The following is a 23502-nucleotide window of genomic DNA, read 5'->3' on the forward strand; positions in this document are numbered from 1 at the left end:
GGAACCAATCACAATGATCAACATATGACCCCCTCCCTGGAGGGACAGACAACAGAAAAGTGGGTGAAGGGAGACATAGGACAGTCTAAGACATGAAAAAATAATAATAATTTATAAATTATCAAGGGTTCGTGAGGGTGAGAGGGAGGGTGGGGAGGGAGAGAGGGGGAAAATGAGGAGCTGATACCAAGGGCTCAAGTAAAAAGAAAATGTTTTGAGAATCATGATGGTAGCAAATGTACAAATGTGCTTGACACAATGGATGTATGTATGGATTGTACGAGCCCCCAATAAAAAGATTTTAAAAGAAAAAAGAACAGGGACTCACAGTGATTTGATGGCTTAGAAGACGTTAAGAAAAAAAAGGAGGGAGATACTATCAGCCATCCAAACAAATGAGTTTGAAAAATATTCCAAGAATGGAATCTCAGATTTGACAAGTGTGTTAAGTGTAATGGAGAGTACTTTGAAGGTGATATATGGTTGTTTTGTAAAAAAAAAAAAAATTCAATACATAGCTTAGGAAAAAAATCCGTTTTGAGGTTACTCATATGCAAGATGATGTAGCTATCCTCATCCTGTTCTCACATAACAAGATCTTTGGAACCGAACCACGTTGGTGAGTAAAGAGTAAGGGTCATGAAATAAAGGGAAACCTCTGGGTTGCGGTCGTTGGCTACCAGCAAGTTGAGTTCAACTCACAGCGATGCCATGGGTTAGAGAGTAAAACTGCTTCCTTGGCTATAATCTTTCTAGAAGGTGCCCCAGCGGTGCAATGCTGCTGAACCCAGATTGAAAGGTCAAGTGTTCGAATCCACTAGCAGCTCCGTGGAAGAAAAGGCAACACAGCAACAAGCTTTACACGAGCAGATTTGTTAGGCTCATCTTCCATTGAAGGTACCACAGTGATTCCAAACCGCCAGCCTCTATGTCAGCAGACAATGGCGAACTGCTATGCTACCTGGGCTCTTACAATAAACAAATCCAAAGCCATTGCTCTTGAATTGACTGCAACTCACAGTCCAAATTATTCTGGAAGCTGTGTGGTCTAGGGACATCTCAACAAAAGCACTCTACCATGCATCCCACAACCCTTTTGGTGGTGGTGGTACATACTTGTGACTCTCCATCTCCTCCCACTGTCACGGTTCCCTCCTCGTTTTAACAAACAGGAAGATGAAGCAGCAGCCTTTGCCCCACTGTCAGGTAGAAGACACTTAACAATTTCAGCTTCTTGACCAAAAGAGTAACCACCTACGGCATCCCTCTTCACCTGGGGTCACTCTGGATCCAAAGTGGTTGTTTTGGGTCCTGGGGCCTCACCCTCATCCCACCCCCATTTCACAAGTTAAAAATACATTTGAACCAGAGTGTTCCCACCATGAAACAACAATACATTCTTCTTTTGCTTCCTTTGTGGAAAGCCCCCCAAAATTTAAAAACAGCTGAGCATGTTCACAAAACATACGCTTGGCATTCAATCCCTGTACCTTGGGGCCTCATTCTTTCACCTCTTGGTCCATAGGATGTGGTGATGGAGTAAGTCTTAATCTGTAAACAAATGGTTTAGCTCTACAATTAAACCATTCATTCCTTTTCTTTTTTTTTAACTGCTTGGCAGCTGCCCAATCCAGAGACTTTTAGTTTCTTCCATTATTTAAACTCCCAATGGTTAAAAGGCAATAAGCTCATTTGGAGTTTATAAAACTATGCACCATCAACAAAAGCATGTAATGCTTCCAAGATGCAGTGGCTTCTACATGCACAATGGGGAGCTGTGTGTAGTCTCCCCCAAAACAAAAATGTTCAGCCCCAATTAAGCACCCTGGGGGCCTTCAAAGCAGTTATGCTAAGTTGCAAATACAGCAAGATCCACTTGAACTCCAACAGGCTGTGTGCTTTCCCTCTGAGGTAGGGGGAAAAGCCAGGGCTGACTGACCTCATTAAAGGGTAATTAGGGAACCCCGGGACTTGAGGGTCTACCACAATCATGCCTATTGTGAGCACTTCACTATGAGGCCAATTCTTTTATTATTATTTTTTTTAACCCAGGAGGTCTCTGCAATATGTAAGGCCCACATTCAAAAATTTTTAAGTTTCAAAAAAAAAATGTGAAGTTTCAATTTGTCTTTTTCCTCTCTACTACCAATCATTGAATAAGAAGAAAGGGAGCAGCCTAGTATTACCAAAAATAAGTGTTTTAAGATCTTGTTTGTAGGAAGTGAAGTAAATGCTTCACAACTCGAGGTTCCAGTTTGAAAACAGCCCAGTAAAAAAACACAAAACAAAAAAACTTTCTCAATTGATCATTAGAGTCTTTGTTATTATATGTGACAACAAAATTGGGGTGGGGGGAGTTGGTGCACCTATTTACATGAGAAGGTGCTACTTAGAAACTAAGCGTAATGTGATCAAGAAAACCACTTTACCATCAATAAAACTCTCCACACGTCTTTAAAACCCATTATGATTGTTGATATCAGTCTGCCAAGATGCTGACAGAACTATACCATAAAATGCCCCAGTAAATATATAAGTATACTTTAACTTAAAGAGTACCACGCTCCCACATACAATAAACCTAAGACCCACAATCTTGCTTCCAGGAATAGAGATAGCATGGCTCGGGCAAGTAATAATCTTTAACTTGACCTCTTCAGCCACCAAAATTTAAACAATGCTAATACTAAGATGTAATCAGATGGAGCAACAACTTCATATACTACCAATTAAAAAATGGAAAGAAGAATTTGGGGTGGTTATTTCCCCCAAAATGGGAATGCCCCAAACCCCTAATAGAAGCACATTTCCCTCACAAGGGATTGTGTGGGGTAGGAGAGCTATTGAAGTCCCAGGGCAGTGCAAAGGGCTATGTGAGGTGCCTCCTTAGGATGGAAAGGTCACAGCCATGAAAACCTTGGGTCCAGTGCTGTGCCCACCAGTCGGAACCCACACCCACTAAGTCCCAGAAACACACAGCACACCAGCTCGCTGAGGACCCAGAACCAAGCGTGTGGGCTGCAGGTGAACGTACACGGAGATGGCCTAACACTGCCCTTACGTTTGTCAAAGCCAGTTCTTTTATTCGGATTTACAGCTCTTACATATCAAATGTTAAACTTGTAAGTGTGGAGCAAACATCTTTGTGTTTGGGCCAAATATCCTTCAGCTATATTTAGAACGAAATGTGTGCCTACTTGTGTTCCATGAACGCTGCACAAGGACCCCCTCACCCCCCTCCGCTAAACTCGGCCAAACATCCGTGTTTTGTTTATTCTAGAAATACTACAAAATCTATTTGCCTAACTTAAACATATGCAATGCATTCTGAAAAATCTTGAAGAAATAAAAAGGTTTACTAAGAAAGAGACCCCCCGTTACCCATCATAGTTTTTGTTCCATTTGTGTTCTCCCCTCACTGCCCCCACCCTCCCAACACACACACACACACACACACACACACAGAGGATTTTGTTTTTTTTAAACTATGCTGGGTCTATGAAGCTTTGAGGGAAAATGTAAATCCTGGAAGTCATTCCAAGGAGTTGGTAACTCTTCCTCTTAAAGTAAATCCAAGGGGCTCAAAAAAAATAAATATTCAAGAGCATTAATTTGTTTCTAGATGTGTGCGTGCAAGTAAAACAGCAGCCATAATGTGGAAATTTCAGTCACATTTTGCAACTAATTGGAAGCAGATTAGAATTCCGCCTCGGGGGACCGTTGTCAAACTAGAAGCTGGAGCGAATGAAGAAAGAGGTGAAGGCGTCGTGGCGAGCTGACAGATTTACAGCGCTCGGGGCCCTGGACCGTCCCGCGCAGGAAGGAGGGCGCGGCCCCGACGCCCGCCCCCCCAGAGCGCGGCCCCGCCCCCGGCCCGGCCTGACCCGGCAGCTGAGCCAGCCGCGGACACGGTACCCGGGCTTCCGCGAGAAGCCAGGGCACTGGCCAGCCGTAACGCCTGCCGGCTGCTCCCCTGGAAGATGCAAACGTCCGCGGGTGAGATCCCGGGTTTGGGAGGTGGGGGCAGGGGAGAGCGAGCGGGCCGGCTGTGGAGGAGGGTGTGCACCCGGGGAGCCAGGGAAACAGCTGCCGGCTCTCCTTCAGTGTCTGGCATCTGCTGCAGCATCCTGGGAAAGGCTGGTGGACGATTGGGGCAAAAGGGTGTCAATGTAGACAATCGGCCAAATGGAGTTTGATGTGGACAGGCTCAATCGCTCCGTCTTAAAAACCCTCGTTCGCCCTTTGGGGAGCCGACACAACCACTGTTAGCTAAGACTCCGCCTCCAGAGCTGCTCACAGACCACGGAATGCTCATTGCTTTTCATTGGGTAATTCGCGCGCGGGAAACACCAGCGTGTGCCTTAGCCTAATGGTTGGAGCAGCCTCCGTCTACCCAAGCATTCACTCACCTCATGTTTCTCAGATCTTCGCAAAAAGTGAATGTTTCCTGCATATTTCACATCACTGGGGTGATGGGGGGCGGGGGGCTTTAACCCCTCCCCAGGGTTTACTTCCAAACTGCCTCAACAGGCCAGTTTCTATTGGTTGTGCCTATTTTCCCCTTCACTGCGAAGATTCAGTTCTAATGTCATTTCCATCACAAAAGAACTGGCAAAGCTATAAAATGCCGGAACACATAACTCAAGTGCTGCCGCGATAGTCGTAAGCCTATAATAAAGCACAGATTTGATAGCATTATCCATGTACTGTGGTGAACCACACACAAATAAACAGTTCTCCATGAAGAATGAAAAAACCCAAGGCTCCAATCCTTCCAATTCAAACATTATTGTTGCTTGGAACATGAGTCATCTGTAAAATCAGCCAAAGAGGTGACAGGAAATCCAAAAGCAATCTGGTCTGGCGATGCACACTTTACCACCACCACCAAAAACATTTTAAAAGTTGGAAGATACTTTCCAACTCATCCTGAAGATGTTTTAGGTGAAAAATGGGTAAAATTGTCTCCGCAGAGAAGAAACCAACAGTACTTTCATCCTAAGTGAAGTCATGTCATTCATGAAGGGTATAGCAACCACAAAAGGAAAGGGAAAAAGTACAGCCTTCCACTATAGGGAAAGCTTGCTGACCTAAGGAAGACAAACTTAAGACACATCCTGACTTAAGGATACAATCTCGGTGTTACTTTTATTCTAACTGAATTCAGGTCATTCATGAAGGATGTAGCAACCGAAGAGAGTACAGCCGTCTGTTACAGGGAAAGGCGTGCTGACTCGGAACAGTTCAGACACAACCTTTGAACCTTCGGTGGCTAATGGAACGACAAAAAGTTGTACCCAAAGCAGCCAGAGGACCAGATGTGCTTTCCTAAGAAACCAAACCCAGAGTTTTCTTTAATCAAAAGGAGTTTAGGAAAGTGTGACCAATTGGAACTTTGTCTTCTGTTGCTAATTGAAGCATATAAAAGAGTCTTTCTTAAGACATACTACAAACACTTTTTTTTTAATTCACTGCCACATGACAAAAACCAGAATCAAGTTGACTGTTGGAAGATCAGTACAACCAAAGACCCAGCTATTATTTCAAAACGTCAAGGGAAGGCAGTAAAATTGCTACCAGGTCTCCTTAAGTTACCCTTCAATAAAAAAGAAGCCATCGGGGAAATAAGAGGAAAAGAAAACACATCAAAACCTTAAAAAGTTCCTTTAAGTAAAATTATACGTCTGTGGCACCATGCCATCTGCTCTCTAGTTAACATAACAAGCCAATTCCTCAACCTAAATATCTGCTTTCTAAAATCATTATGTACAACACAAAATGTAATCAATATATTTTTATTTGCTCTTTTAAACTGTAAAAGCTACATTCATATGGCATATTGGAATACGCCTAAATGTCCCTGTAGGCACATTTTTCTTAAGTTGCTAGCTGACAATGAGGATTCCCAGGAGACAAAAAAAAAAAAAAAAAAGCTCAGTGGTGGAGCTAGAGCAGTCACAGTGAATGATAATCACATGGGAAGTGGGGGCAGGGATGAGGAAGGAGGTGGCTTTGAAAACTCAGCAGTAGCATTTATTAATCATCTCTAACCCATTTCTTCTATCCCAAACACTTTCACTTTAAGTTTACGATTATAATCATCATACATATTTTTTTCATTTGCATTTCGCATCAATGGAATGCCAGATGAAAATCAAGTTGTTCAAAGCCCATGGAAATGCAGGAAGCATTCGTTTTGTGATCATTTCCATTCTTCAGGCAAAACCCATAATCTCTTTTAATACATTCCCAAAGTTATTTCTAACCAATATTTAGCAAATATGCAGAATTCGGCTTAAGAGCCAAATGCCAATCCCACCCTCTTGAATAGACTTTGGGTTCTCAAACTCACATTACAAACGCACAAGGGCTCCTCAATCTACTCTGAATAGTTTAACAACCTTTTCATTCAGTTGCAAAGCCTTTGTTCCAACAGCCAAAATCTTATGCTTAAATTAAAAGAGCAAGTAGTCACAAGCAAAACTTCAGCTCACACAGAGAACAGGAGGGAGACTTGAGAGGCCTATTCAACAGAGTGGAATGCAGATTCTTGCTAGTGACATCTTGGAGGGGGTGGAGTTGAAAGTCCACATTAACTAAACCTTCCCAATCCATTCCCAAGCCAAAATCTAAATTTTACAGCATTTAAACACACACACACAAACGCACACGCAGTGCCAGAATTACACGGCATCAATGTAGGATGAGCCTTTATTACTCAGATGACAGCCATCTCACCTGTTCTCTTTCCCTATAATCTTAAGTGATACAGAGGGCAAGTGATAATTGAGGTCAAGTCTAGTGGATGCAGGTTATTTCTGACGAAGATGTTGCTAACAAGGTTAGCCCAAGATTTCCTCATTCTGGTTTCCACTTGAAACAAAAACACAGCTATACAAGTAACCTAGGAATCAGGTGTTTAGGATTAAAACAACACCCTTGATGTTCAGCGTGCTGGCAACCAAGACTTTGTGGTGCTACAGTAAGTACCGTGAAAAAATTTCCGGTGCTTATTATTAAGGAATAAAATAACATGATTCTTCCACCTCTTCTACATCTTTTGAATGTGTTCAACATGTCCATTAGCTTCCTTCCAGAAGCAAAAAAAGTTGAAACTGCATTGAAACCCAATTACACCTGGGAGAGTAGAGGGTGAGTGGGTTGGAAAGGGGGAACTGATTGCAAGGATCCACATGTGACCTCTTCCCTGGGAGAGGGACAGCAGAGAAGGGGGGAAGGGAGACTCCGGATAGGGCAAGATATGACAAAATAACGATGTATAAATTACCAAGGGCACATGAGGGAGGGGGGAAAGGGGAGGGAGGGGAAAAAAAAAGAGGACCTGATGCAAGGGGCTTAAGTGGAGAGCAAATGCCTTGAGAATGATTGGGGCAGGGAATGTATGGATGTGCTTTATACAATTGATGTATGTATATGTATGGATGGTGATAAGAGTTGTATGAGCCCCTAATAAAATGTAACAAAAGAAAAGAGGAGAAAAAAATGATTAGGGCAAAGACTGTACAGATGTGCTTTATACAATTGATGTATGTATATGTATGAACTGTGATAAGAATTGTATGAGCCCCAATAAATTGTTTAAAAAAATAAATAAATAAAATTTTAAAAAAAAGAAACCCAATTACACCCATGACTTTTTTAAACATACACTTCAAAAGCCTGCAACTTCCACTCACATTCAAAATTCACTGAGCAAAGTCTCTCCCCCAACTTATAAAAAAATGTATTTCAGTAAAACACTCGCACTCCGCACAAACACATTCTCAAGTATTAAAAAAAATTCATTCTTTTTTTCACATTTGGACCCATTTTTCCACTTCATTAATGCAGAGGGGTGAGTGAGCAATGATGAAAGACAAAGAGAGATCCCATGGACTAAAACAAGTCTTGGGATTGCCACCATTTTAAAGGCCCAGATCACACACTTGTTAACAAAAAAACACATTACTTTGCTACTTTTAAGAATGCAAAAGAACTAGGAGGAGTAGATTTATGATTTAAGTGCTTGTGGCTAAAATAGCTTTCCAATTATCAAGGGCCTCTTAGGGAGAGCAAGAATGCATTCTGTGTTAATGACCGCAACCAGGGGTCCCTTCTCCACTCTTGTCAGAACCCAGGCAGACCCTCCCCGCAGCTTCACCATTAACACGTCTGTTTCCTGTCAGCCCACTCAGAGATAATGTCATTTATCTCAGGGAGGCACAAGCCCAGTTATTAGCTTCAATAAAAGACCTCCAACAAAAGCTGGATCATGTTTTTACCCATAGCACTTCCTAAACCCAGAACCACAAATTTTAGTATCTAAGAGTCAAGGACTCAGAAGTTATTGTTGACAGAATATTTCCCCCACTGTCAACAATCTTCCCACTACAGCTCTGAGCAAGAGCGAGGTCTCCGCCCAGTAACCCCCAGCCCATGGCTCAGGCACACACACACAAACAACTAGGTTAACTGACACACACTGACCAGAGGTAGCCTCTGGGAGCTACCAGGGGGAAAGTTGACAGAATAATTCAGGTACTGACTAAATAGTGAGATCTCTGAACAACTGACCCCTCATTGTGATTGCCTGCAGGAACTGAAGAACCATTAGAAAGTGTTCAATAGTTGGGCTTCTGGAAATCTTTTAAATAAAAGTGGAACTGGTTAAAATAAATGTAGGAACATGTGTTTTCACAGGGTTGCTCATATTACCGCAATTTCGGGTTTCTATGAAGTACCAGGTGAACTTTTTTGAATTTAAAAAAACCACACACACAGACATAGTCAAAATTGGAGCAAATCTCGGCTATTCAATCCCTGCTTTTCATGCTGAAAACGAAGAACAGATGGCATTTTCCATGTTGTTTGAATCTGGTTATTGAACACCTCTGTGGTTAGGGAGTGTTCTGCTTAGCACTTTCGGCATACATTTCATTTACTAACTATAAAATGCTGCTTAGGAAAAAATAAGTCTTTATAACACTCTAATTAAAACAATCTTGCAGCCAAGCAATTTCACTTGAAGAGTATTCTTAACCTCATGACATTTAGGCAATTAATCCCTTCCCTTTCATTTTTTTAACAGACTATTTGCAAAGTTATTAAAAGTTGCTAAGCATTATTTATCTCCTTTAGCACCACCTTGCTCAGGTGTGTGTGTGTGTGTGTGTGTGTGTGTGTGTGTGTGTGCGCGCGTGCGTGGGTGGGTGTGATTTCAATCTCCCTAAAACACCCAGCAGATAGTTAATTCCATTACGGACCTGGTCTCATACATATCTCAAGCTCCTTGGGTTCTCACAGAAAACTTCCTTAAGCAAAGGGCATCCCCTCTGCACCCACCTCAAAAGCTTGTCACCCTCCAAGGAAGCCTATAGAAAAGCAAGGAGCAGGATCAATGCGGATTGGGAGTCACCCTTAGTTACCAACGTTTTTAACAGCTAAATCCCTTATGTAGCTTTCAAAACAGTTTGTGTCGGACAACAATAGACTTTGTTCTTTAATTATAGCAAGTGACCTTTCTGCCCTTTTATTTCACAGTAGATAAACTGCACTCTCTAAGCTGAATTTGTAAGGGACACTGTATTTGAAGGAGGAAAAAAAGGTTATCTTCCAGAACACTCAGGAATCAAAATATGTTCCTAAACTGCTCACACTCACTTTAGAAAACGTACCAGAATTCCCTAATGTAGTATATAAAGACTTAGGGGACGGGGAGGCCTGATGAAACCCACAGTTATTGTTTATAGGCAATTTCATTTGTAGACAGCAGCTTTCAGATGCCAAGGGCAGGGGTTGGGGTTGTTTGTTGTTCTGTTTGGTTTGCTTTCCCCAAATTTAGTGAGTAACCAGAACCCAAATATAACACCTACAAGACCTCCCGTGCCCTTCATTTCTATTAAGCATCCTAATTTTCCCATGATCAAATAAACCTATGTTCAATAGAGAGATAAGAGATAAGTATATATATATATATATATATATATATCCCAGTTAAATGCCTCCTGTCTGGTGTAAGACTGCTAAGGAGGCACCTCAATACAAGGCTTTTATGCTTCAAAAGAGAGGTGGGGGCTGGGGAGAGGCAAGAGGCAGGTTATAACAACCAAAAGCCAACCCGTCAAATCTACTTATTTGGACATGTCACTGGTGACTTAACCACAACATGGGCTATAGAAATACAGCTCAAGCAGTGTAGAATGATGGCCTGTTTTGATTTTGCTCACGTATTAAGGGAGTGGCGACTTTTACAACATACTTGTGGTTTCCACATAAAGGAGAAGAACACGCATTGATTTAATTAGGTTTCATAAGGCCAATTTATCATGTTTTACATGACTTTGTATAGTGAAGAAACAGAATAAACAGACCAAAAATAGACATTTAAGCATGCTGTGAAAATTAGCCAGTGACAGCTAGTCTTATGAATCGCCTGTGAACCTGGGAGGTGGGGGGGGGGGAGCAGGACATGCGCAGGTTTTTGGCTTTTACATTTGGCTCTTAAAGAGCTACCTCTGATTGCTGAAAACTAGCCGTCTTCTCCCGTGAGGCACTCACCCTTCACAAACCCAGAAAATCAAGAAAGGTTTAAAGTAAAAGCCTTGTACAAAACATCCCAAAGAAACCTTTCTTAAAGACGCACAGGCCTTGACATCTTTTGTCAAGTGAAGCTTGCCTTACTCAGTCTTTACTTCCTAAAAGTTAGCGTCCTAAACTTCGTGGCATTATTTCCTTCCCTGGGTGACATTCTTGCAAGGAGTCCCGTCTCGGGTGTGCCAAGAACCCAAAGCCAGTCTTCGGCCATTCTGGAATTGGGGGTAGGGGTGGGGTGAGGCATGACATCCTAAAGACCATGATGGGAAGTCCTGAGCCCACACCCACCCAGCCTGACAGAATGTATGGCCCACCCCCTCTCGAAGCCGTCCCCCAAGGCCACTTGTGCCAACACCATTGGCTGTGGTTGGAAGTGCAGCTTCCTCTGGGCCCAGGGGCCAAGAGAGTCTAAACTGGAGTGTAAACACTGAGCAGTTTTCCCACCTCCTCTCTCCCCTCCTCCACCCAAGCCCCTGAGTGACTTGTTTGCTCTCCATGTATGTAATTCATATGATCACATTTATACTGCTCTGACTGGGGATGAGCGGCATGTATATGAATAATTGAATCCCCCCATTCTTCACCTAGTTTTCCTCTGTGACTGGAAAGTGAAAAGAACACAAAACGGGAGAACCGACACCACGCTCTAATCTCAGTTGCCATGACAGCAGCCTTTGAGATACTGAAATGTCCCGATTGCCAGCTAAACAAAATTGTTCAATGTGAACATTTGGCTGGAAGATTAAAAGGCTAAGGAGAATGCAAAAGGGCAGTACCTCCCACATTCCAGGCAGCCAGTGAATCCAATCAAATGGCTCTGACTCCTTAACCACAGCCATTGTGAGTACTGGATTAGGGCAATTCATCGAGACAGTTAAAGCAGATTAGAACCGCAATTTGAAGACTATTGGCAACAAAAGTAAATGCCCTACTGTACTAAGTTAATAAGAAGATTTCAGAAAGCCTTTTAACAGAAATTATGTGGAACTACACATTCAAACATAAAAATCACACCCTGGGATTAAAAAAAATCAAATCATTATCTAACCAAGGGGATAAGGGTAAAAGAAGGGTTCAGAGGTTTTCTGTACTGTCTGCGTTCTCTCCACTTTAACTGTTACCTTCAGAGACTTCTCGAATCGCAAACTCAAAACTTTTCCCTGTATTCCAGCTTAAAATTTGAACACATATATTTGGCTTAAATGGACAGCACAGAAATGGAAATTTTCCACACACATATTATCACCACTTATCATTCTGATCAAGCCCGAAACAAGCCTCAAATGATCTAATAGGCAAGTTTCCAAACAGTCATGCCACAAACCACATCAGGGCACAGGACAGCGTGCTTCTGCGAGGCACAACCTGTAGAATTCATCGAGGCAGTCATTTCAGAGACACGTCTGTCACACCCCCAGCTCGCGCGCTCTCTCTCTCTCTCTGGACCCGCCTGGTGGACAGAGCACCTTCTGTTCCCAGACATTACTCAAATGCACAACCATCTCTAGACCAGTAAGGCAGGCCTCCATCCCTGAGCAGCACAACACCGAAGCTACTTTTTCGAAGACAGCACCTACCTACAGACTACAGCTTTTAAAGTCGCGACAAAGCGGGGAGGAGGGGCCCTGAGTGCTCCAATGCGCTTCGCTGTTAGCGACCAGATAGAACCCCTTTGGGTTATGCTTTCACCTTTCAGAAATACCACGCCTCCAAGTCTATTTCGCTTTCTTACCAGCCTTTCCAGCTCCCCAGTCAAGCTCGACATCCAAGGATCTAGCCCCAGGGTGATCACAGTGTGATAATACACTGAAATAGAAAAACTGGGTCAGGGGACGAGGGTAGACTCCTAGCAGCCACCAGAAGCACCACAATCTTTAGGCGCAGTTAGGAAACCATTGACCCGCAGACACCCAGGATGGGGTCTGAGTCTGCACCAATAACAGGAAGTCATCCAAGGGTGTCCTTTGACGGAACTATTTTGGGAAGAGAAAGGGGGGGTGGTGATGAGCTGGAAGTGTTGTGCAAATAAGAACCCTCCACATACCTCTCCAGGGAGGGAAGCCCAGCGCCTCAGGACACATGACCAGGATGTGTAAATTAAAGCAGAAGACAGTTATCCTTAGGGGATAAACCAGGACAAGAGTCAAGTGGGCGGTTGTGGGGTTTCTATTAAAAGCACACCTAGCTGACTGGCCAGAAGCCCGTCTGTAGGGCCAAAGGATCTTGCTCCATTCCTCCCACCTGGGGAGCCAGACTCCCGCCCCAAGAGCAGCGGCAACAGTAGAAGCAAGAGCCCAACACTGCACACAAGTAAGCGCCCCCACGCACAGTTTGCATAGACCAGAAATATCACCGAGCACCCGAAAGCAGGAGCAGGAAGCGAGGCACACAGAGGCACACCCCACACACACCCACACAGCGCACACACAGAGGAAAGTGGGAGATCGAGGAAGGCGATGGTAGCCTACCTTCTCGGTTTTCAGTTTCTTGATTCGCCTGTGGCTCTCCTCCTCCTCCTCTTCCTTCTTTACCAACATAGAGTTTCCCATGAGCCCTGAATCCGGAGCACTTTTGCTAACTTCCCCTGCAGCGGCGACACTGCCACTCCCAGTGCCCCCGCAGTGGAAGGGGCTCGTGCCACCTCCATTACTCTTGGCCCCAAAGCCATAGAGGTGGCCCCCGGAGGGGGCCTGGCCGCCACTGCCATTCTGGTGGCCCTGAAGAAGATCGTGTTTGTCCTTCCTGGATTTCCCCGCATCCTTATCCCGCTTGGCTCCTCGGCTGCTCTGGCTTTTACCTGGCTTCTCCTCTTTGCTTTTCCCACAGGAGGCTGCCCCCGCGGTGGCCGCCGAGGTGCCGGTGCTGGTGCTGGTGCTGTTTGGGCTGCCGCCGCCGCCGCTGCTCACACTTTGACCCAGCGCTGAATTCATGCCAGTTGCCTCTCCAGGGCGCCCTTGGACTTCCTGCCTCTTGCCAGTGCTGCTGATCTCGGGAATCCCATACAAGGCAGCAGAAGGCAGCGATTTATTAGCATCCTTAGAAGTTTTACTCCTTTTCACTTTTGATTTGCTGGCCTCTTTGTGTGGATTCCCCTGAGGAGCAGAGGGCTGAACAGAAGCAAATTTTAGGCCATCAGCTAAAGCTGCGGTAGCACCGGCCCCACTGGAGGCCAGACCTCCACAATCCTTGGCGTTGCTGCTGCTGCTAGTGGTGTTGGTGGAATTATTCATCTCAAATTTCTGTCTGTCCTTCTCCAAATCGGCGTCCAAATCAATTATTAAATTTCCAACCCCGATTTCCCAATCATCGCCACTGTCATAAGTATCAACCGTATTTGGATCCACACCTTTTCCAGCAGTAGAAATGTTCACTGACATCCTGAAGACGGGCTCTCTAGAATAAAAATCCGATGAACTTTCCTTTGGAGATGAGGGGACATTCGTTTAGCTCCGCCGGGCTTTCTCTTAAAGAAAAAAAAAAAAAATCTTCTAATCTTCCTCTTCTTTTTCCTGCCCCAGGAATGTGTCCAGGGATTTTACACCCTTCAGTCCAGGTCCACCTTTTCCTGTGAAGGGGGAAAAGTCGAATATTTCTTGTCTGGGTGTTACCAGAATAAAAACCGATTAATACTGGGGAGTCAGTAAGGGGTACAGGGAAAGGTGGAGAGTAAAGTGGCTCATGTATTGTCTCCACAGTCCAATATCAGGTTTAAAGGAAAATAACCAAACCCGAAAAACAGCCCCTTGGCAGTGAGCATCTTACAGTAGCTAAAAAGAAAAGCCCTTTATCAACAACACAAAGAGAATCACTTTAAAAAAAAAAGCATTAAACTATCTTAAGGATCTGATTCAAGTCCAAAGAGATTTTTTTTTAAAAGGGAGTTTAGGATTTTTGTCTAGCACATGTGCTATTTCAACCCCAGAAACACAGCCTGGATACTGAGAAGAGAGGGAGGAACACGGATTTAAACATCTCTAAACATCCTCTAGATCTGGTTGCAGTTTTAGAAGATCAGCCCCTGGAAGTTCTCTTAAGACTAGTTTTTATAAAATGCTGTGGCCTCGTTTCCCCCTTATTTCTAATTTTATTAGTTCTTACAAATTGCCCGGGCAATCTGTTTTTTGTTCCCAGTAAGGAACAGAAAAATGACCAGTCTACCCATACATATAACTCCTTCCGACCCTCTTTCTCCCAAACTGTTTATACATATTTTGAAACACACACGTTTTTAAGAGCATTTTTCTATGGAAAAGACAGTGTTAATAAGAGGTTAAGCATCTGCCTTCTACGGAAAGAGAAAAAAAACACATCCAAACAATTCTACGGTATTCCTGGGTCACAGAATTGTTCAGTCTGTTAAGTATGGTGCTACTGACTGTACAGGAAACTGATTAAGACATACACTTTAAGTGATCTGCGCCAAGGTGGCCTCCGTGACCGCAAATGAGTGTGTGTTTGACAAAGATCAGTTAAAACGGTTTTTAAAGGGATCAGCCCCCTTTTAACAGTTGATTGTCAAGAAAAATAAATAAATATACATACACACACAGACATTGCTTACCTTTAATCCTTTATCATATTTTAATTAGGCCAGCAAATCAAAATGCTTTTCCCACTCCACTCGGCAAACAAGCCTGAGACTCATTTTGCTTAAACACCAAATGATCAAGAAGGAAGAAACCAAATAACACATCTCAGCCAGAATAATCACTCGATAACATTATTCCACCTCCCCACCCCCCTCTTGGCAAACGGATCAGGAGTCTTTTTCTCCTTAAAAAAAAATGTGTCACTGTACAGCTGGAAGATAATGTTTCACATTCACAACAGAAGCACCAAGGGGTTTTTTTTCCCTCTTAATAAGCATCGAGAATAATAGCTAAAGAGAGAGAGAGAGAGAGAAAGCGAGCTTAGAGAAAAAAGTTTTCCCAACTTCTCCTTCCGCCTTCAGTTGCAGACTCCAGAGCCACCGTGATCAGTAAGTAATGGTCCCTTGTAGCCAACCTACAGGCGTCCGCTAGTAACAAGACAGAATGTGCTAACCTCGAGATAAATTAGCGAAAGGCAAGGAAGAAGAAGAAGAAGAAAGGACTGAAAATCTGGGCTGGATTCCGCCTGTTAGTCGGGAAGTGGCATTTTTCCGCCCGTCCTGACAGATTTTATTTTTTTCAACCAACTTAAGAGAAAAGGAGGGGGAAGGCGAGCGGGGGGGGGGAGGAGGAGGAGGAGGAGGAAAAGGGAGGACGAAGGGTGGGATGGGACGCTGGGCGAGAGCAGCCGGAGAAGGTGTGGAGGGGGAGGGGCAGATGATTCGTAAGCTGATAAACGAGCTCTAACAGCACCCGCGCGGGCGGGGGGCGTTGGGGTGGGGAGAATAACGGCGTTTGGAATCGGTGCAGCCTTCCAACCCTAAAGGATGTGATGTTTTCCTGTCTTATGTTGTTTTAAGAAAAAGGAACCGAGTTCCTAGCATAGTCCCCCCCCCCGGGGGGCGGGGGTGGGGGGGCTCGCTGTCGCTCAAGCCAATCAGTCATGTGGTAATTCGATAATTCGAGTTTTTTAAATTAAAAAATTTTTAAGCCGACCTTTTTTCAGGACAGTCCCCCCCCCACCCCAGAATCGCAGCAAACGGTGTGCGTCTCCCTTTTATTTATTTTTCTCTTCTCCTCGCGCCCTCCCCCCTCCTGTGTTTAGTCAGATGGCCTCGGAGCTTGGCTTAGTATTTTTAATTAGCTGGCGTTTGAAAGCTAAAAGCTGTAATGAATTGTTGATGGGTTGGAAGTGGAGAGTCGCTTTGCTGGAAATGTCGGGGCTGGGAGGGGAGGGGGGATGGGCGAGTTAGCAACAACCAACCATCTAAAAGGAGCGATTTTGTTACAGTGCAAGCCTTTCACATCACGTGAGGATCAAGGGCTCAATAGGTTGTCGTGAGAACAAAAATGGTGACAAGCGTATCAAGAAAATACTGATCTGGTCTTTAAAAAAAAAAAGCTGAAGGTCTCTCCCCTCCCTTGCACACGCTCCCACCCCCCCCCCCGCCTCCCGCCTGCAGTGGCCGCAGCTACAAGTTATGAATGTGAAACATTTCTCGGAGCCCGGGGACTCGGAAGTTCGGAGGGAGTGAAATGTAATGAACGCAAGAGCAAAGCAGATGTTTTAAAGAAACACCTTATAAACCTTTCCTCAACTGATCTCCAATTTGTCGGCTTTCCCAAGGGGCCGGAGACTGGGGCGAAGGGGGGAAGGGGAGAGGGCATCTGCGAGCGACTTCGATTTTAGGGACCCCTCATGGAGGAAACAAAGAAAAACATTTTGCTAGCTCTCAATCAAGTCCTCTAATAAGCACACCACTGTTGCTATTTGTGGGTTTGTTTGGGTTGGGTGGGGCTCCCCCCCCCCTTCTCTCCCTTAATGATGTTTTCGCTGCTGGCTTTTTAAAGGAGGTGGAAAATGGTGATTATTACCATTACATGTCATGGGTGGCTTTTCCCTTGTTTCATATTAAATTATTGGACCCTGGGATGTGACAGGCGACAGAAATCGGCTTGTTCTGCCCCTGCCCCCATTTCCCTGGTTCGGTTTGGAAGGGGGTCCTGCCCCGCTAGGGACAGGAGGGGAGGTGGGGAGGTGAGCAGGAGAACGGACACGGCAGACCAGGATATGTAATTGTGTCACTTTTATTCTCCTTTGGGTTAAAAGCCCAAGAGGTGATTTACTCAAAGTTACCCCGAGTGCCCCGTCAAGCTTAATTTGTGTGCAGAAGTTACAAATACTTCACCCTCCACTGACTAAAATTCACCCTTCTGGGGCTGCTGCTCTGAATGCCAAAGCCAAGCCCTGTAACTAGTTCCTCATTTCAATGCACAAAACTCGCACATTCCCCTGCATGAAGTCCCCGCTAAGTGCTAGAGAGACACACCACGCAACCGTACTTACGGTCTGTATTGGATCGAGTTGACCTTTTCCTCCTAACTGCATTGAATGTGTTTGGTTGCAGCCGCTTTATTTTGGAAATTATAATCTCTTCAACAAATGTATTATTAAAGATGGACCATCAAATGTCACAGACCGTCCTGTGTATTTTTTTATAAAAGCAAAAAAGGAAAAGAAAAACAAAACAAAACAAATCCCCCTGGTGCACACACACAACAAGCTTGTTCTGCAACACTGAAATCAGGACTGAAACACAACACACACACAGGGGGAATGGAGCAAAAGGAGCTCTCAGCCTCTATACCTGAAAGGGACTTTTCTTTGTTCCCAATGCCCTTTCGCATAGAGCCAATCAGAGAGCAGCTTTTATGAAACTGGGCTCTCTGATTGGCTGGCTGCTTTCTCTTGGCTACTGTAGGGGGTTGAGATATACACACGTATAAAACACACACTGCGAGCGGGTGGGGGTGCCGTGGGGGTGCTTGTGGAGACAAAGCGTTTTATTTTCCAACCAGATTGGGGTTGAAGAACCTCCTGCAGGAAGGGAACGGGAGGGAGAAAACCGCGCGCCCGTTTCAATTACTACATCATTCACATAAAACACTTATTTATTAAAACAAATCTCAAACAGGCTGCGAGGAGAGGCTGTCGGTAAATACAAGTTTGATTGTGTTATCTTGGGGAAAATAATGGATGTGATCGCTCGGTGGCAGAGGGAAGCCAAATGAGCCACTGGCGTGTCGCGAGGAGAGCAGGGAGGCAGTGTGGGAATGACTGCGAGCGCTTTGCTGGCTTGCCTTCCTTGTTCCAAGGACTCGGCGGCGCGAATTCCCAGTCTGATTTTCTTTCGGTATTGCTTCCAGCCCTCCCCCACCCCTCGACCCAGCCTGCAATTTCTCTCCCCTTTCTCTCTCTCTCTTTTTAACTCGCTGATTAAATAAGAAAAATCGATCCGGGGGCAAAGGCGGTGGTGGGGAAAACAAGTAAGTAACCCTTTTGTTTCCAGGCTTCTGGTTCTACAAGCCCTGGCGTGTGAACGCTGGCAACCCGCGAGCCACCACCACGTGAAAGCCTCTTCCCCTTGGTGTCTGTAACAAATCTCTTCCACCTGGTCTTGGCGGCACCAAAATTTAAAATAAGGTTCCCGCTAACCATATTAACACCTCGGGCCAGCCTCATTTTTTTTTTGATCGATTCGTGGAGATACTTAGGAAGATTAACCCCTTAACTAATTCCATTCCGCATTAAAAAAAAAAACCGTGAGAATTCCTCTCCCCAATCTGTAACCCTATTTCTAGCGAGTGCAAGCGCTCTGAATGCTCCATCTGTCTATCCACCAAGAATACAGAAATATTTTAGAATTTATTGGATTTATTGTAAGACAAATGCTCAGCAGCCAAGTTAATGGGACTCTGGGGTCAGAGGCCAAAACAGGTTAATACGACAGAAGTTCAGTGTTGTACCAGAACAGGTAATGTATTTATATACTTGAGAGTGCGTTCTCTTTTTCATTTTTTCCCTTGTTATGTTCCTTTATTTTTAGGTGCCATGATATAGACATTCTAAAGCCAAAGGAGGCTCTGAATTCAATCAAAAGCAACATTATGCCAAGTTTTAAGGATCCTGGCATACTGAGATTGTAATTTTCCATGGGATAATTATAATTTAAGATTGTGTCTAAACTGAGTCCAGCGACCATATAGCATGGATTTGCGCTATCGGAAGATAGCTTAAATGTAAACATTCAGTGATGACTTTGTAGATCAATAAAAATATTTGTCACATACTTTAAGTAATGGCTATTGACTCATGTTTAGCTTTCAATATATTAGTCCATAAAAACATTGCCAATTAGTTGTTTCGCAACCCCAGATGAACTATATTTGCTGCTGCAAATAATAAACAGCAGTTTCCACCCTTTACTGAGGTATATAAACCAGAGGAATGCAATCTGTAACAGTGCCTAGATGTCCATAAATCAATGTGTATTCAACTCAAAGCTGCACATTAACAAATGAAAAGGGGCGAATAGATATGTGATATCCAATTATCCTCCCTTTTAGCGTTGGGGCTTTATATCTGTGAGTGTTCAGATTTTACAATCTGCGTATGTCCCACTAACAATAACACAACACCATGTGGTGATTTAAGATTTCTCTTCTTGTGGAAGTAATAGTTCCTCCTAGCACCAGATCACTCTTGGGAACTTACTGTCCCTGGAGTGTCTTCTACATTTCAGCCCTGGCAAACCCACAACTACCCCGTTTGCGCTATCACTTCGGTGGGGGTGGGGGCGGGAGGGAGGGGATGTTAGGTCTTAGAACAACAGGATTTCAAAGCGCGCTGGGAGGACACCACACACGCACTCCTTTCTTAGCAAAAGCCCATCAGAGGGCCTGAAGCACAGGTTCTGCGTCATTCAAAACAAATGTATACTTCCTTATTCTGAAATGATCTCTTCTAACCCTAAAGTTTAAGCCTTTTCAGTGAGTCCCATTAGTAAAATGGGATGGTTTAGGCAGAAATAAATTAGATATTGAACCCCCAAACCCTAGATAAATCGCACCTTCCTCTCTGAGACAGTCACCCTCTATTTGCATCCCACCCCCACCTTCTGCCCCCAGAGTTCTTACTGGCGACTTTTGAATAATCCCGTGTTGTTATGCTGGCTTTGGCCCTGTTTGTTTTGTTTTGTTTGACAAAGGGGCCAACCAAGAGAGATCACAGGGCTATCTGCTAATTGATGACTGAAACGAAGGTAATTAACTACTAGCTTTGAAAATCAGAGCTCCTCTCCCCATAAAATTGGGAAGTACTGTTTTTCAGAGAGGAAAAAAGCTTTAATCTCTTATCAGACTAACAGGAAATACTTATTTCCATACCAATAGTCAGATCGATATACTTGACAGCAGTGCACTCTTCAGTGCGTGCGCCTTGTCATGTTGCATTTGGGGCGGGTACCTACCAAAGATGTGTTTCCCAAAAGGTCTGAAAATGAGTCCGGGAGGAACCAAGAAGCTGGAGAAGAATCTTACCTCACCTCCAATAACCACTGCTACCTCCTTCCTGAGCCCCAAGATCAAGTGCTCCCTTACTCACAGTGAAAAGAACCTCCTCCTTTTGAAGGTCAGAGGAACTGAATGTAAAGGAGCTAGGAATGGGGCTAAAGTGGAAGTGGCGGTAGGTGGTCTGTGGGGGAAGGGATGGAGTTCAAGCAGCAACCTTATGCAGTGGACTTTCTTTGGTAAATTTCTTCTGTTCAGGATGTATTTGAAGTCAGCAGAATTTCTGGGGTTTCCGTTCATGTGGAACAGCACCTGACTCAGGCCTGGCATTTCTAAAGCTATGCCAACTTGATTAACCCTGGAGATCCGCTCAAGGCCAGAGGGAATAAAAAGTAGAAAGCAAAGTTAACCAAAATATTAATAAAACTAAACTAACTTGGAAACGAAGAAGTCAATTTAAAGGAAAAAGAGCGCCATTCAAGGTAATGAGAAAACGACTGTGGAGAAAGCTAAATATCTGTTTAGGGTGTTTTGTTTTGTTTTGTAGACCTGCCTGCCTGCCTTGAGGCAGGGCAGCAGATGACCTGTCCTGTTCTCTAGGGAATGCAGAGTTGATGATTATTAGCCACCCACACAAACACTAGAAGGTCTTCAATCTGTTCCCTAAAGGCAACATCCTAGCTTTCTAACCCTATTAAAGAACCCGGAGAGAAAAGTCTCGCTGCCTAGTCAAGGCTCTGTGGATTAAGTACTTGTAACCATAGCCATCTCTAGACAACTATCTCTAGAAAGAGACAGTAGTGTCCTTGGTCCAACATTTGCTGTTTTGCCTCAAACCTAAGATTTCGCTAAGCTAAGGTAAGGCTTCTGGATGGAGGCCCATTAGGGAGAGATTCAGCACACGGAAACCCTCCAGTCCCTTCCCAGGTTTCTAGCGGGATAGAGAGGCCAGTGATGGTCATTCCTCCACCCACGACGCGTGGACATTTCCAATGTAGGCTTTGCGAATGTGGCTATTTACATACTTTGTATAACACCTCTGTGTTAATTTTTCGTGTTTGTTCTGTCTTCCTAGCCTCAACTTAAACTCCTTGGATATAATAAAGTGATTCAGGGGCCACAGAAGAGAGGAGGGCTGTCTTGACTGATCTCTCTGTCCCAATTTAACATAAATGAATTGAGGTGAAAAAAAGTTTGCATGGTCTGATTTAAGACTGCTCTGAATGTCTGTAGTAAGTCTGAAATGAATGGAGGTAGTTCTCCCCACATGTTCATGTGTGTCCCAATTCCTTCTCCCAATGTCACACTTTACAGGAGTCAAGGAGGGAAAAAAACAGCAAACCCTGTTCCCCACCCCCACCCCGGCTCTTTTTTTTTTTTGGCCTTGCAGCTCTATTGAGTCTAGCAAAATATTGCAAAACAGCACATTCTTCTGAAGGAAAACATTTGTCTACTGCTTGCATTGAGAGAATTGCAATGTAGGTCAGTGTTAAGTGTCTGAAATCTTACCTCTGCTTGGCCCAGGCTCTTGTGGTGTGGAGGGCTGTGGTGTGTGCTACTATGTCTGAACGAGCGCCCAAGCAGGGTCTGTGGCTCGGTTAGCAGAGTAAGGCGATTGACATCGCATGTAATGAACCCATTTCTGGAAAAGGATTTTTCTTCTATGCCAGTGGAGACCGGGTGCACAAAGAAGATCAAAACACAAGCCACAATTTTTTATAAAACTACTTATTGGAGAGTGCTGTTGCTGGTTTTATTACAATATGTATTTTACAGATTTAGGTAATAGCCCTGATTTTTCAAATCGACCTCTGTTTAGACACGTTTCACTTTGGGCTGTTTCTTGTCTGCAAAATTACAGTCATTTGCACGTTATTACAGTGAGTAGGAGACAGATTGTATTTAGCATTGGGTGGGGGAAGGGTTATTATGGGAAGTGATCTGCTACGGTCAGCACATAATTTCAGCCTGAAGAAAATTGCTTCTGAATGGCTGGTCTGTTAGCTAGCCAAGGAATGGTCACTGGGAGAGACTGCAGAATTCTTCTGCTTCATCTGCAGTATGGAGCTAGTCTCGTGCCCAGACCGTTGGTCTGTAGAAAGATTGTTAAATGAAATTTAAAAGTTTTGTGAAATCTTGTCACTATTCTATTTGAATTTTAAAACGATAAATAAAATCCTGCTATGTGAAATGAGGACGAAAGGGAGCAGATACAGACATTTGACTCCATCTTTTCTTCTTTCTCTCTCCCTTTCTGTCTCTGTCTCTCTTTTGTTTTAAAAAAAACCCTACTACTTAATGACTGTGGGTTTTTATGTGTGTGTGTAAAAATGTGTGCAAACGGTAGTAAATATGTTGGTAAATTTCTCTCTGGTTTTCAGACATATACGATGGGGGAACATCTAAAATAATTTAGTTTTTATTTTTAGGATTAGCAGAATTCTCTTAATTGTGAAAGTATTTCATATATTTTTTTGGCTACTGAATTTAAGGACTGTTTGGTTTTGGGTCTTTTTTTTTTTAACATTTTGTGAGTTATACTACATGTGCATTTCACAAAACTTACACAGGATTCCCAAACTCCAGACTGGCTGCCACTGAGTGGATGCCGACCTGGAGACCTTACAGGGCAGGACGGACACGTCCCTGAGGGCTTCTGAAACTGTAACTCTTTGCAGGAGTGAGTAGCCAGTTCCGTCTTTCTCCCTATTGATAAAGTGAAAATATATTTTTCAAGGTTAATAATCCCTGTCTATAATTTAAACCAAATATTTATGAGACTTCTAGGAAATCTAAACTGTATTTGATTAAAATAAACCAGGAAAGTTTGTTTTTTTTTTAATGAAAAGACTACTCTATTTCTCCACTCTTTGGCTGTTGAATACCACTTTGTTGTGAACAACTGTGCCTCTTTTGTGTTCAAAACAAGCTTTCCTAAAGGATGAATCACTACAATCATTTGAAGAATATG

At 43.8% G+C, this 23502-nt stretch overlaps 1 protein-coding gene across 7 annotated transcripts in view; it reads right to left on the reverse strand.

Moving 5' to 3' along the window:
- Positions 1-17783, reverse strand: part of ZNF608 (zinc finger protein 608) — a 119608-nt gene extending 101825 nt beyond the window's left edge. The window contains exons 1-3 of one of the 7 annotated variants that reach the window (XM_075541462.1): positions 15527-15782; positions 15155-15242; positions 13062-14158 (exon numbers count right to left, since the gene is read on the reverse strand). In XM_075541462.1, coding sequence (XP_075397577.1) covers positions 13062-13970 — 909 coding nt within the window. In that variant the 5' untranslated portion in view covers positions 13971-14158; positions 15155-15242; positions 15527-15782. Of the gene's footprint in view, positions 1-12325; positions 12522-13061; positions 14159-15154; positions 15784-17529 lie in introns of those variants that run through there. The other 6 variants (XM_075541464.1, XM_075541463.1, XM_075541461.1 and 3 more) reach the window with 6 other exon arrangements.
- Positions 17784-23502: the final 5719 nt, after the last annotated feature.

The sequence above is a fragment of the Tenrec ecaudatus genome, chromosome 2, assembly GCF_050624435.1.
Source record: "Tenrec ecaudatus isolate mTenEca1 chromosome 2, mTenEca1.hap1, whole genome shotgun sequence".
Lineage (NCBI taxonomy): Eukaryota > Metazoa > Chordata > Mammalia > Afrosoricida > Tenrecidae > Tenrec > Tenrec ecaudatus.